Raw genomic sequence first — 14,723 nt, 5'->3', positions numbered from 1 at the left:
TCGAAAGATGAAGAATAAATTTTAAATTTGAATAAAAGCTACCTAAATTAAACCATAAATCAAATTTAAATTTGACAAGAAAAGTTATACAGGGTGAGGCAAAATTAATATTAAATTTTTGTTACTAATTCAGAACATGTTATGTTAAAATTTGACTATCTTAATATTAAATGAAGCATCTAGTATATTATTTTGGATTTCAATGCAAAATTCATGTATGTCCAAAAGAAATTTTGTGCATTAACATCTTCCACGAACCTAACTTTTATTTACATTCCAGAATCTGAGAACCAATTTATATTATGGTATTCCGTTTAATACAAACACAACGTCCATATATAACATTTTTGTGCACCCTATCCAGTTTAAAACTTTTAGTAGTACATATACAATAAGAGATAAAATCTGTTGTTCCTTTAGGAGAGTCTGGCTCCTATAAGAAGCGCCACCCTGTATGTATATTTTTTTCGGAATTTATATTTATATAAGAAATTACGTATATCAGTTTATTTGAGAATAGGAGACATTTTCATTTCTAGATATATTTATAAAATTATCATAACGTATTAAAGAAAAATATCTAGGGTTTTGTTTATCTTAATAATCAGTATATTTCAATTTTCTTTCACATTTGTTAAAGTAATGACATATAAAGATAAGCAAAAAATCATATTCATAAATAAAAATAAACTGGACGGTATACAAGAATACTCTAGCTAGGGACAAAGATTGCCCAATGAAGGATTAGAATTTCGAGTATCCTAAAAGCCCCCTCAAAATGGAATTATAATTAAATAATATGAAAAGGGACTTATAGGTAGTCCTTGTGACTAGACCCTAGCTACAACCATGCATATAAATAAGTTAAAGTGAAGAAAATTATTAAGTCTCTTTCACAACTATAATTTGTCGCATTTTCAAACTGATACAAATCAGTGGAGTGAATATCATTTGCTTCTTTATAGTTCGGTATGTATATATTCCGTGGTAACTTTGATTTCTTCTTCGTGGAATCCGTCACAATTTTTATTGTGGAGATTCTAAAAATCAATAAGTATATTAAAAAGACAGAATTAAGAATAGTAGAATAATTTTAATTTACCTGACAATTTTGATCTTGGGTAACATCCGAATAGAGGTCCCAATATGAAGTACCTGTTCGTGAACTAATGAACCATGCTGCTATTAAACTGCTGCCTTTAGTCAGACCCTTATTCAGTTCAGGTAAACTACCAGAGTTTAGTAGATTATTTTGATTAATTAGACACAATACGTATCTGAAAAGAAAATATACGGTGAAAAATCTCTATAAGGTAAAGTGGTGTAATAATGGGACATTTTTCAAAACTTTCAGTTTTTTTCGGGTACAACAATTTAAATAGGTAAGTATTTCTTCTATTAAAGGTATTTGGTGGAAAGAAAAAATATTAGAAAAATAACAAATATACCAAAAATACACGGAGATATAGATGGAGTTGAAAGCAAAGTAGGGTTCTGTATATCAGGGGCTGATACAGAAATTTATTTTAGGGGGGTTCCAAATAAAAGGTAATGTAGAATATGCTTTTTAGAGCGCCATCTTTAATTCAAAAACCTAATATTTAACACAATTTATAGATATTAGGGGGGGGGGGCTTGGCCCCATGGGCTCCCCCCCTGTATCCGCCACTGCTGTATACTATGGATAAAAGAACATCTGCATATAAGGCCAGTATTACACTATCAAATTTCTTTGTCAAATAAAAAATATTTGATAAAAAATATTTGATGAAAAATTTGACATTGGTTATACAATATTTTATAAAATCACACATTAGTACGGAAGCATTGTGTGTCCCGTGGGAAAGTTAATGAAGGGAAGGTACTAGTAGTACTAATCGATAGATAAAAACATGTAGTCCAATAATGTCAATGGTGACACTTTTACAGATGTTGCGTGTGGCTATGATGACGTCATCCAAGATGGCCGTCGCTTCATTATGTATCAAGTGGCATATCTCGGTCCCTGCTCATTGTCGCACGATCTCAACGTGAAATAGACCTACGCACAACCTTAGGAAAGTATGAAATGTCAGCTGCGCCCAGATCCATGTTTGCATTAGACGGAACAATGCATCAATGCCCAGCTAAAAGTAAATTAATTCAAATCTTGAAGTTTGTAGTGGAATCCACTGCCAAAGATTCTTTTTCATCTGCTCAAGTTCACCAATCAAATAACTGCGTTGCAATTGTAGACGCAATGGGAGAATTGCAGGCTCTTGATAAAACTAGCGCAGTGAAAACTTGTAAAGATCTTGCAGATTTCTTCGCCCAAAAGATCCAAAGGAAATACTGGCAATATTATGAACTTCATGTTATTTTCGACACGTACTTAGACGAATCAATAAAAAACCTTACTAGGGATAAGAGGCTTCATGACGGTGTCGCAACACAGTACAAAATATATGACACAACTGACATATCAAATATAAATTTGAAAAAGTTGTTGTCACATACTCGTACCAAGGATGAATTAACCACCTATCTTGCACATACAATTCTAAGTCATGCCAAGATATCAGCAAAAAAGTATGTTGTTTCATGGCGCACTGAAGTTTCTGCGACGCACTGCTCGTTGGATTGTTTAAAAAATACTCAAGAAGAAGCCGACACAAAAATTGTACTTCATGTTATTAATGCGAAAGTTAGAGGTGCAGATACACTACTGGTATTTGCTAATGATACAGATATTTTAGTTTTGCTAGTGAGGCGCTATGCAAGGCTTCCCGAAAACACCTTTTTTGTCCAATCGTCAGGCGAGGCAATATCAGTTAAAAACATATATATTTCACTCGGACCACTAAAATCTTCAGCACTGCCCGGGTTCCATGCAATATCTGGTTGTGACATCAACCGAAGTTTGTTTGGAAAAGGAAAGTTGTCATACTGGAAGGCATTTGTTTCAGCGAGTGAAGAAGAACTTTCTGCCCTGCAGAAACTTGGTACCAGTGATTTAGTACCTGATGATGTTTTGCATCAGCTAGAAATATTTATTTGTCGAGTTTATAAAGCAAGCACTCTAACAAAATCACTTACAGAATTGCGATGGTCAATGTTTACTACCAAACAAGCCCTTGGAGATAAGTTACCCCCCACGAGAGGTTCCCTTGTACTCGCAATTAAGAGAGCTAATCTTCAAGCCTTTGTGTGGACAAAAGATGATGAACCAAATGCAGTCATCCCTAATCCAGTTGGACACGGCTGGTATTTGGAAGAGGGAGTGCTTACCCCTGTTATGTGTGAAGAACCATGTGCTCCAGAGTCACTTCTTCAACTGGTTAGATGTTCGTGTCTTCAAAATCGATGTTCACCACCATGTAAATGTTTAGCAAACAATATGTCTTGCACAGAAATGTGTAGTTGTAATGCGGACCAATCAACTTGAGATAATTTGTATCCGCCTGATTTTGCCGACGAAGGTAGTGATGAAGTTGATAGTGATGATGCCGATATAATTTTATTAATATATGTATATGTGCAAATGTATCACTTAAATTTTTTTAAATACATGAACTCATATAACGTAGACCATATTTTATTTTGGTAAAAATAATATAACACAATATTTTTCAATTTTTTTCACTTTAAATCCAACCAGCAACCAAAATATTATCTTTTCGCAATACTTTCAAGAATTAATTGTTTTCCTCTTTACATTACCCTTCTAACAAGCTAAAAAAATTGAAATCGGTTAAATAGCGGCGACGATAGCGCACATTGTCTATATTGCTATGGCGGCGATTTTGTTTAATGCACTCCAAACAAACGCAACATCTGACGGTGTCACCATAAAAATTAATAAAATACATAATTTTTCTGATAAAACAACTCCACTGGCACCTTCTGTTCATGAAGTTTCCCACGGGAAGCTATTTTTATACGTTGTGCTCCCCAACTACATATTACACAGTCAAATTCTTTGATAAAATAAAATCTTTGACAAAGAAATTTGATAGTGTAATACTGGCCTTATATGCAGGTGTTCTTTTATCCATAGTATACAGCAGTCGCGGATACAGGGGGGAGCACATGAGGCCAAGTTCACCCCCACCCCCCCTTATATCTATAAATTGGGTTAAATATTAGGTTTTCGGGTTAAAGGTGGCTAAAAATCTAAAAAGCATATTCTACATTACCTTTTATTTGCCCCCCCCCGTAAAATAAATTCCTGTATTCACCCCTGGTATACAGAACCCTACTTTGCTTTCAACTCCATCTATATCTCCGTGTATTTTCGGTATATTTTTTATTTTTCCAATAATTTTTCTTTCCACCAAATTGTGTCACAAAACATTTATAAACTAAAAGTGTAAAATAATAATATTAAATTAAAAATGAAGAAAAATATGTAGTTAATAAGTGACATAAAAATATTAAAACGAATATACCAATTAAAGAACTAAATATTTCTCAAAATTAATTGAAACATCTCCTCCGTTTAGAAGCCCCGCCTTGTAAACACGAGGATGGTAATTTTAAGATGCTTCTCTATAAAACTTCTTTTGAAAATAATACATTTTTAAATGTTTTTTTTTAAGTTTAAGTAAATAATAATTTAAATTAAATCTTTTGTCTTAATTATAACATTTGTAATATTTTACATAATGTATTTTAATTACAAATTAATTTCGCATTGGTTGTTGGCGAATGTATGCAGAAAATATTTCTTGTTTAACAATCAACTCGATTTCCTTGTCACCCGGTACATTATATTAGCTTTAAATAACTATTTGTCCCGCTATTTTTCGGTTTTAATTATATGCTGAAAAATTGCCAACGTTCTCTCTTCTTCTTACAGTGCCATACTCTATATAGAGCGTCGGTTACCTCTCGCATGTACTTGTGATGTGTCATCAGTGTTTCACAAGTACGCGGGATCTACAGTTTATTGCCGAATCCGAACGGCACTATTTGAGAGGCTGTACAAGGCAAATATACTCAAGGTGGTGTGCCATTGTCTTCCTTGAGGTGGCGGCTCGTTGGTCGCTCTATTTAGATAAATAAAAATTTTTACTTAAATAAATAAAGCGACCGTACTGGCTGGGGATCAAACCCAGTACCTTCCGCTCCGCAGATCGACACACTAACGCTGGAGCTACGGCCGGTCACTACGTTCTCTCTACTACTCTATAAATAAGGCTACTCTCAAGATATATTTGATATCTATTAAACTTTTAGCTATCTGTGCTTTTAGTTTGTACATGTGAAACACTGATGACACACATCATAAGTACATGCGAGAGGTAGCCGACGCTCTATATAGAGTATGGCACTATAAGAAGTGCTTTTAGTTACGTAATCGAGGGTGCCATTTTTAAATTCATTGTTGCCAACCCTAGGCTGGAATAAACTGGAAATTGGAATTTAAATTTCCCGCTGGGGATTTAGGGGGTAGCTCTGCTGTTAAAAATGTCAAGTTGCCACATTTATTTATTTCCTGACATTGTCATTCGTTTTGATACTTTAGTTTTGTATTACGAGATTTTGGTTTAAATCACTGCCTGGAAACTTATATGGTGAAATTTTGATAAAATAATTTAGTACATACTAAAAACACGGTATGTTGCTAGTGGTAGTAAAAATAATTTTTAGAGGTTACTAGTTTATTTAGATGCCTGTGATATGCATATACAGGGTGTTTCCTAACTAATCTAAAAAATAAAAAATCGTTAGAAAACGGATTAAGGCGGGCTCTTAATAAGTATATTTATATTTTTCTCGACAAGAAAAACTCAAAAGATCAATTTTGTTGAAAAAGGATAGCCAGTCAAGAAAAAATATATTTTCTTTAAAAAAGCAGTGGTGTGCCATTTATGTTAAGCAAAAAAATCGACTTTTTTTAATTTTTAACACCCTGTAGATCAGAAAGGAAGTACTTTAGACCCAATGGTTATATAAAAATTGTTTTAAGAACACATGAGGAATCACACCACAATTTTTTTAGACTAATTGGAAAATACCCTGTATATTGTCAACTTAACAATGATTGCTGATAAATCCATAGATAAATAAAAAAATACCTTTTCAGTGAAATAAACCCGATTTTCGCAAGAAAAATTTTGATTTTTATTGAATTTGGGTCTGCGTCTGCAAATACCGGTTTATTTTTTATTTTTCTATATAAATTTTAAATATCATAGTCAGAAATAGTTTTATTATTTATTAACTGTAAAAATGGTGTTTTCTTGTTGTGTTGCATCTTGCAAAGAAACTAACAAAACTGCAAAAATGCACGTGTTTCCAAAAGACGATAAGGTATGTATCTTACATAAAAGAAAAATATATGGTATGTATTCGTTGTTTGATTTTTTTTTTCGTTCGCTTTAAAATCTATAAATCTCTGTCTATTCATTAGACAGCCAGTCGACTTACGATCATTTACATGAAGCTCTGTAAAATAAATAAAAAAATAAACTGTAAAATATATATATTCTTATGTTTTATTAAAGTTACTCCTGAGTTACTCTGATATACTAATATATCAGTGTAACTTTAAAAATAAATCCTGTGAATTCAAATATAAACATAAAAAACATTTACAGCAAAAAAGGCGAAGGCGCTGAGTTAAACGTAGTCTCTACTAAAAACACGGAGGGGCGCTTTGACCCAAAATTTTACTATTAAGTTTCATATCTATCTTAATAGTAGATTATTTTCTTTTACCTATGGTTTAACTAGCAGACCTAGCAGTCGAACATTGTTCTTCTTAGAACCTTTTTTAGTACGAAGTGTACAAGATGAGCAACGCTGTGCCGATCAAGCTTGGCTTAATCACGTGACTAAAATTTTATTTGATATGATCTTATAATTTCATTTACCAATATTTGTAGCCTAGTTATAAATTTATATATTTAACTATATAATATACATTTTTTCAGATAGTTTCAGTTCAGTTATAGTTGTGAAGATTTACGATGAAATTACTTTTTTGTCATTTACAAATATAGGAGAAAAATAACGTTCTTATTTTATATTTTAAAAACGGAAAGCTATAGAATAATGAAATTTTATGAGTATATTACTACCACGAATGCACACTATCAGCTTATTCTTTCAGTTTTTTTAAAAAAGTCTAGTTTGCTGGTGTCAATTATAGTTTTATTTTTAATTTAAAAATATATTAAATTTTCTTATAGGTTACATGTTTTTAAAATAATTAAGGATGATTGAGGCTATTTCAAACTAACCTAAGAATAAAGCCAATCGTTGTATAAACTATAATTAAAAATATTCTAGATAACAAATTATTTATAATTATTATAGTTCTGAATTTGTTAGCTTGTGACCATTACTGAAACTTGAAACTACTGATTGGCTCAGACTGGTTCGTGATTTACTCTGAGAAAATACCTACTAATCAAGGTAATTATTGATCAAGTTATTGATTTCCCTTCACGAATTTAAAAATATAATAAAACAAGTTAAATACACTATTTTATGATATCATTTCTAAGTGGCACAGTATAGCTGTTTCCGAAATTAAGGAGAAATTTTGAAATGTTGAAGTTATTCATAACAATGGCGTCAAACAGTTCACTGAATTATGAGCCAAGAGTCAGTTGATTATACATTGAGTTGCCAAAGTAAATAATTTGACATTATATAAAAGCACTTTTAGATTTAGTTTACAATGTCAATATTGATATTAATTTTATTGGAAATTCTCAGTTTAAAGAATTTCTACATAAACTAAGTTGCACAACGTCTAAGTCCGTATAATAAAGCTAAGACTGCATAAGAAATACGGGATCAAAAGTTAACTATTAGGGAGATGCAGTACAAAGATGGAAGAAAAAAAAATGTTCTTATTTTTATCTTAAAAAAGAAAAACCGAAGAATAATGACATTTTATGGGAGTAGGACTACTACTACGAAAGAACGCTATCCGCATATTAGCAAATAACACTACCTACTACTGTTAACTAAATTTGGGAAAAAATGAAGCAACGACTTGGAAAAGTGATGTTTAATTGGTGGGTATATTTAGAATTTTTTTCTTTTTGCATCTTTTTTTTTAAACTCATCGATTTGAAATTAAAAAAGAACATATTACCGTTGATTGAAAGAGTTGGGAAGATACGCAACCTCATGGACAAATTCGTAACAAGGCTGATTTGATTTCCCCTTACGTCCCAAGCAAATAAGTTTAAAATAAAGTATACGGAGGGTACCGCTTAAATTCCTGTCCCGATGTTGAAGGATGGCTATAGAACTTCAATGCATTTCCTAAATAAGTCTATCCTTGTAGGAGGTTTGACTAAACAAGGATGAACCTATGTTTTGAAACATTCGACTCGATTTTCTGCCTCCTTCAATATTGGGACGTAAATCCTCTCATAGCTCTTATGGGGAGGCCGTCGTATATATTATTTAAACGTATTTGGTCCCAAGTGCCCTATGGTGGTGACACCAATTGTTCTGCGGTCAACCCATAAAACACTTATTTTGTCTAATTCGGCCAGCGAAGGCATATCGAAGACGGTGTGGATCTGAAGCGACAGCGTTGCCATATTAAACTATGTAATATCTCTGTAGTACGTTTGATCATATATGTATAGACAAGAGTTTGACGAAAATGTCTTTGGATGAAATATCCGCGTTTATGTATTGAAAATTTATTCTTTTTAAACATAGAATAAAAAAAATAATAAAATTTCTTTTATAGATACTGAATATGTCTGATCTAAAAAAAGTCGTTTAGTTGGCTTGGAAATGACGATTATTGACATTTATCATACTATTTTACAGATAAAATAACAGCGATCTTTATTTCCAACCCAACTCTGACGCCATTCTTTGTTTAATTATATAGTATTATATTAAATTGGTTAATGACAGAAAATCTGTATTATTAACGCACTATACCCAAAATCCGTAATCTACGGATTAACCAGTAGTTCTGGCAACACTGTCTCAGGCAACCACTCACTCTGTCGACTGAAAGCAGAACCACAGATTATGCAGATTATAATCTTTGTTTTTTCTTTATGGTTTTTCGTGGTTCCAATTTTCAGAATCGGGCACTAGTTAGGTGACTAGTTTGCGCACATAGCACGCCCACTTATGGCCTCTAAAATTGTGCACAGCGCCTTACCGACACAGTTATTAGAGAGATATCGGAAAACCGAATAGCGTCATCCAGTATTTACGCGTACCTTATCACGGTTACGATATGCGCGAGTAAAGGCGCGAGTCAATTTTTAACGCAACACCCGCTAATAACGTTACCGTCTGACGTAATTTGCGGATCAATTACACCAAGCGCTCTTTCTAAATAACCTCTGATAACGTTTAAAAATTGCTTAAATGGGCATGTGCGGGTATTTGACAACCGGAGCCGGCCGGCGAGATCTTTTATTTTAGGTTATGTTTGAATTGTTTTATTGTTTAGTTTTATTAGGTAGTTTGATATTTAAGTAGCTGGGATTAGTTTTAATTAAATAAATATGGCCCAAAAATATGGATTCCACCTCTTCCAATACTAAAGAACCTATAAAAGAGTCTTTTAGGTTTACAGCAGATGACGGTGCTTGATTACGTATCCGTTGTCTGACGATATTAATTTTATTGGTTGAATGTAAAGACTTGGATTGGTTAACCGTTTCTAACCAATTGAAGTCCTTAAAGTCAACCAATAAAATTAATATCGGACCATCGTATCAACGGATAACGGACGCATGAAAATCAAGCTTTAGCCCTTCTAAGAGAATTTGTTGCTTGTTGCCCTAAACCCACTGGCAGACGTTGAACAATAAAGCACTGGAAATAAGCACTTTAGCCCTTTAGTTTTAAAATACCTAGTAAACAAAACAATTTCAAAGTTTTAAATTCAAAGTTAGGTTAAGTTTAAATAGCGGACGCGACACGATCAGAATTCTTTCCAATCCGATAACTATAAATGAAGAGAGTTAATACCACCTCACGTAAAGGAAATAACCCCTGGCCTTATTAACGTCCATGCACGCTATTCGGTTTAGCGATATCTCTCTATTACGCTGTTAATTGTTATTTTACGCAAGTTTATTTTTGCGCACAGGAAATTTGACTCGTTTGCACATCGTCATAAAAAACAATTTTCGTACCACGAATTAGGAACAAGATTTTTATCTGTATATTTATAGGATACCTAATATGTGGCAGAACTACGGCCACAGTATTCTTTATCCGCTGTGCCGTGCCGTAAACGACTCATCATCAGCGTGCTGCGGCGCAGAGCTAAATTAAATTTCGGTATTCTCGGACAAAAAACATCTCGGACAGGTTTTGTGCCACAAAACGATATTACTTAGTTATTACGTGTCGGTATAAAACATTTTTATTATAGACAAAAAAGTATAGCTTAAGCCTCCTATGCGCTAATGCGTTGATTTGATTCGTCTATGCGATTTTATTATTCGTCTATTTATTTTTTTATTCGTCTATCGTCTGTTCTTAAAATATCTCAAACAATGTGTTTATTTTTTAAGATATATATTTAAGTTTGATGCCATTTAACGGACAAACGAAGTACATCTGTATAGAGGTAAATTATATCCAATGAACTTATTTTGACTCCAAAAATACGTAATAGCTCTATGCCTATAGAGAAAAAGGACACCCTGTATATCCTATGTTTCATTATATTAGGCGATAATAAAATATTGAGAAAGAGCTACATTGAAGGTTCATATAAATAAAAATAAATTAAAGGTAACATACCTATCACAAGATGGCTGAGATTTAGCAAATCTGTATGCCCTATTTACTCGTGTTATCGGTTCTATAAAGTCCATATTTATTGTATCGGTTAGTCTGTCTGTCAATTCTTTCGGCTCTCGTTTAATATTGATAGCTTTCTTTGCCATTTTCAATATATCCTATAAATTTTTATTGAGCATATTTACTTTTTACCTCCAATATTATATTACCTTAATATATAGGACTGCTGGCTTGACATACTCCTTCGAGTCTACCTCTGTATCTAAGAATTTTTTCGCGCTGTAATTCACGAAGTTTGTTATCGATACGACAGGATCTTTTATGTTAATAAGAGCGTTGTTTGGAAATCCGTTGCTTTTAAGAAAAGCGTTTATGAAGGAAAGTCCACTAAAAATATACCTAAAGAACATAAAGTTATATTAATAAACTAGACAAACTTAAAATATACAACTTACTGATTTTGAGTTTTTTCATCAGCTATAAACTTTAAGAAATCTATCAATCTTCCCGTAAGTTGACTAATCCAATGTTTTCTAAATGAATGGTTTTCGATTAAACTTTGGAATTTGTCCGTGCTGAATTTACCATCTTTATCGTGGAAAACCTTAAAAATGATTTTGCTATTTATGTTTATTTCTCCAAAAAAATTCTATATGAGTATTTCGCCACTGAAAGAAAATCTACAAAATAAAATAGTTATTTTTGTAAATACTTCTGCGTTAATCCAACGGAAACTACTTGTCAGCAGTTAAGTTTACTGATAAACAAATTTGCCTAACGAACTTGGAAATATATCTCTTTCCGTCGTCGGAAGCAAAAAAATACAAAGAATAAGGAAAAAAACTATTTAAAATATTTAAATGCAACTATTCGTGAACACTTTAGTTTTTAGGGTTCCGTACCCAAAAGGTAAAAAACGGGAACCCTATTACTAGACTTCGCTGTCCGTCCGTTCGTCCGTCCATCTGTCCGTCTGTCACAAAGGTCTATCTTATGAACCGTTACAGCTAGACAGTTGAAATTTTTACAGATAATGTATCTATGTTGCCGCTATAAGAACAAATACTAAAAACAGAATTAAATAAATGTTTATAAATAAAAAAGTACTTTCACAAAACATTATCTTTTAAGTAAGAATTTTACATAGAATCTTTTAAGTCCTCGTTGGCCGCGTGGTTAAAGCGTTAGGACTTTACGCTGCTATAACGTTGGAGCTGTAGTAAGGCAAGTTCGAATCCTAGTCAAGGCAACTTTTTTTAATCGTTTTTTTTTTAATTTTTACATATTTTTACATATTTATTTATACTTTTTACGTATTTATTATTGATTAATATAATTTTTAGTAATGTGTTTCTTCATTTTTTTCTAATTACTTATACGCGCATTCAAAATTTCAGCTTAATCGGAATAGTCTATAATAATATACAGGGTGGTCCGAACTGTATTCCGGAAACTTCGGCAGCATATTCTGCAGTTAAAAATAAATAGAAAAGTTCGTATAAATGTATGTCCTAAAATGCTTAGTTTCAGAGATACAGGATTCTAGAAGTTTCATTTTTTTTTCGATTTTTTCCAAATAATTTCTGCAGTAACGTCAATATTTGGCTAAAAATTGGTGTCTGGGAGATTTTTGACATGAGAAATTTGATTTTGATGTCAATATGACTCCTACTAGTAGAGGGCGCCACCTACATAATTTTAAACTGGTTTGAATAGTAATAACTTTCCGTCCGTAACTGTATAAAACACTGAGTAAAAAAATATACATTTACGACGTATTTTATGTAAATAATGTTTCTTGGTAAAAATCGCTACGAGTATTGGTTTTCAAGATATTTAGAATCGAAATTATCAATACCTGTCATCATTGACATAAATTAAACATGTTGACTAAATAGTTATTAGATTGAGATCATAAATTTGAAAGTTTTTGTGCCAAAAGTTCAACAAAAACTATTTTATCATCATTTTTTTGCAGAAAAATTTATGATTAATTTAAAAAAAATTAGTTATTAATTTAAAAAATTAGTGTTTATATTGTTCGTCAATAATGACATATGTATTGACTATTTCCATTCTAAATATCTTGAGAACGGTTGCTCGTAGCGAGTTTTACAAAGAGATATTTTCTACGCAAAAAGTCACAGAGATGTATATTTTTTCCCTCGGAAGTTTTATACAGGTACGGACAAAAAGTTATTACGCTTCAAAACAGTTAAAACTCACGTAAGTGGCGCCCTCTACCAGTAGGAGTCATATTGACATCAAAATCTCTTTCTGACATCAAAATCTCTCTTCTCATTTCTCATGTCAAGGAACTCTTAGACACTAATTTTAATCCTATATAATAAATATTAAGGATAATTCAGAAATTATTTGGAAAAAATCGAAATAAAACTGAAACTTCTACACCCTGTATCTCTGAAACTGGGTATTTTAGGACATACATTTATACGAACTTTTTTACTTATTTCTATCTTCAAAATATGCTGCCGAAGTTTCCGGAATACAGTTCGGACCACCCTGTATACTGTCTAATGTTGTATAGATAATGAATGGTACGAAACCCTTCGTGCGCGAGTCCGACTCAAGGGCGTAGATAAGGGGGGGGGGTACTGGGGGGACAGTACCTCCCCCCCCCTGACGCTTGACGAGATACGAGAATTGAAATAGTCATTGACTATGAAAGGATTTTTTTTAATTAATATCCGACATATAAGAACACTTTGTATGCTTTTAATTATGTTGATTTATCGTTTATAATATGTTCGACCTAATTAAAAGCACACAAAGTGTTCTTATTGGCCAGGACAGATTAGTGGGTTAACTCTAATCAATATCCATAAAGATATTGAAAAAAATGTTGATGCTGTTATTGATAGGTTTTCCAAACAGCGTACTAGAAAACTTGATTTTGTTTTGTAGTTTTATTTATAGTTTATAGTTTTTATAGTTTTTTTTGATAGTTTAGAGTTTTTTATTTATAGTTTATAGAAAATTAACTAATAAACGTCGTTGTTTCATTTTTGTTTATGTTATTTACAAATCTATATTTTAATTTTTGTGTTATGTTTTTATATCTTTTTGAAGACAAAAAAATCGCCGTCGTTTTAATTCGACAAAAAAATTCCGACGGTGATTTTTTTTGCGACTTAATCATAGTACCACCCCCATAGCATACACCTATCTACGCCCCTGGTCCGACTCGCACTTGATCAATTTTTTAAAACAGATACGTCTACAAAAACCGTTTACGTTCTGTTAATATGACACAAAATTATATTATACCAAGTTAAACTTCAAAATTAACATTTACTGCCTCAATTACTTAATAAGGTAAAACCAAAGAGCCTCAAACTTTCGGTATGATTATTTTTAATTTGTTTTTAATCTTTACATACGTAATATTTATTTATGTTTTTTAAAATTTTTCTTTAAAATCAAAGAAGCGATTGCCATACATTACTAACATATACAGATGCATAAACAATACATTTATTTTTAATGGATTGTATTAAAAAAACCTCTTTTATTTTTCTTTTAGAGGCTATCGCTTCTATCATTATAATTTTGACTTTGTTAAAATCTGTTCTGTGCCCCGTGTCCCATGAATGCTGACAAATCTTAGATTTGTGCAAATCGCCCTTTCTTAAATAATCTTTATGTTCTTTAGTTCGAACATTTAAGGGTCTTCGTTAGGCAAATTTGTTTATCAATAAACTTAACTGCTGACAAGTAGTTTGCGTTGGATTAACGCCCAGCAGTGTTTACAAAAAATAACTATTTTATTTTGTAGAATTTTCTTGAATCCGCCACATATGTACCGGGTGTTGCATCGTCGGACGGGACATAGGAAATCCCATGTAAATTTTAATGGGGTCAATTATTGGCTTCCCTAATTATTTTAGAGAATAATTCTATTTAGGTTTATTGAAGAGCACTAAAACCCACATTCAAAAGAATAACTTTATATATTTTTGATTAGC

The 14,723-nt window shown here is 32.2% G+C and overlaps 1 protein-coding gene across 4 annotated transcripts in view; it reads right to left on the bottom strand.

The window, feature by feature from the left end:
- Window positions 1–586: 586 nt before the first annotated feature.
- The window catches only part of LOC115877644, a 41,649-nt gene continuing 27,512 nt past the window's right edge, over window positions 587–14,723 (bottom strand). For all 4 annotated transcript variants that reach the window (XM_030893886.1, XM_030893888.1, XM_030893887.1 and 1 more), the window contains 5 exons: window positions 11,193–11,341; window positions 10,947–11,136; window positions 10,738–10,895; window positions 1,103–1,277; window positions 587–1,040 (listed from right to left, as the gene is read on the bottom strand). In XM_030893886.1, the coding sequence (XP_030749746.1) occupies window positions 960–1,040; window positions 1,103–1,277; window positions 10,738–10,895; window positions 10,947–11,136; window positions 11,193–11,341 (753 nt within the window). In that variant the 3' untranslated portion in view covers window positions 587–959. The remainder of the gene's footprint in view (window positions 1,041–1,102; window positions 1,278–10,737; window positions 10,896–10,946; window positions 11,137–11,192; window positions 11,342–14,723) is intronic.

This window comes from Sitophilus oryzae, unplaced genomic scaffold (assembly GCF_002938485.1).
Source record: "Sitophilus oryzae breed Bouriz unplaced genomic scaffold, Soryzae_2.0 scaffold_1496_pilon_pilon, whole genome shotgun sequence".
Taxonomy (NCBI): domain Eukaryota; kingdom Metazoa; phylum Arthropoda; class Insecta; order Coleoptera; family Curculionidae; genus Sitophilus; species Sitophilus oryzae.
Note: the sequence above shows the minus strand (reverse complement) of the source record. Positions and strands in the feature narration are given on the sequence as shown.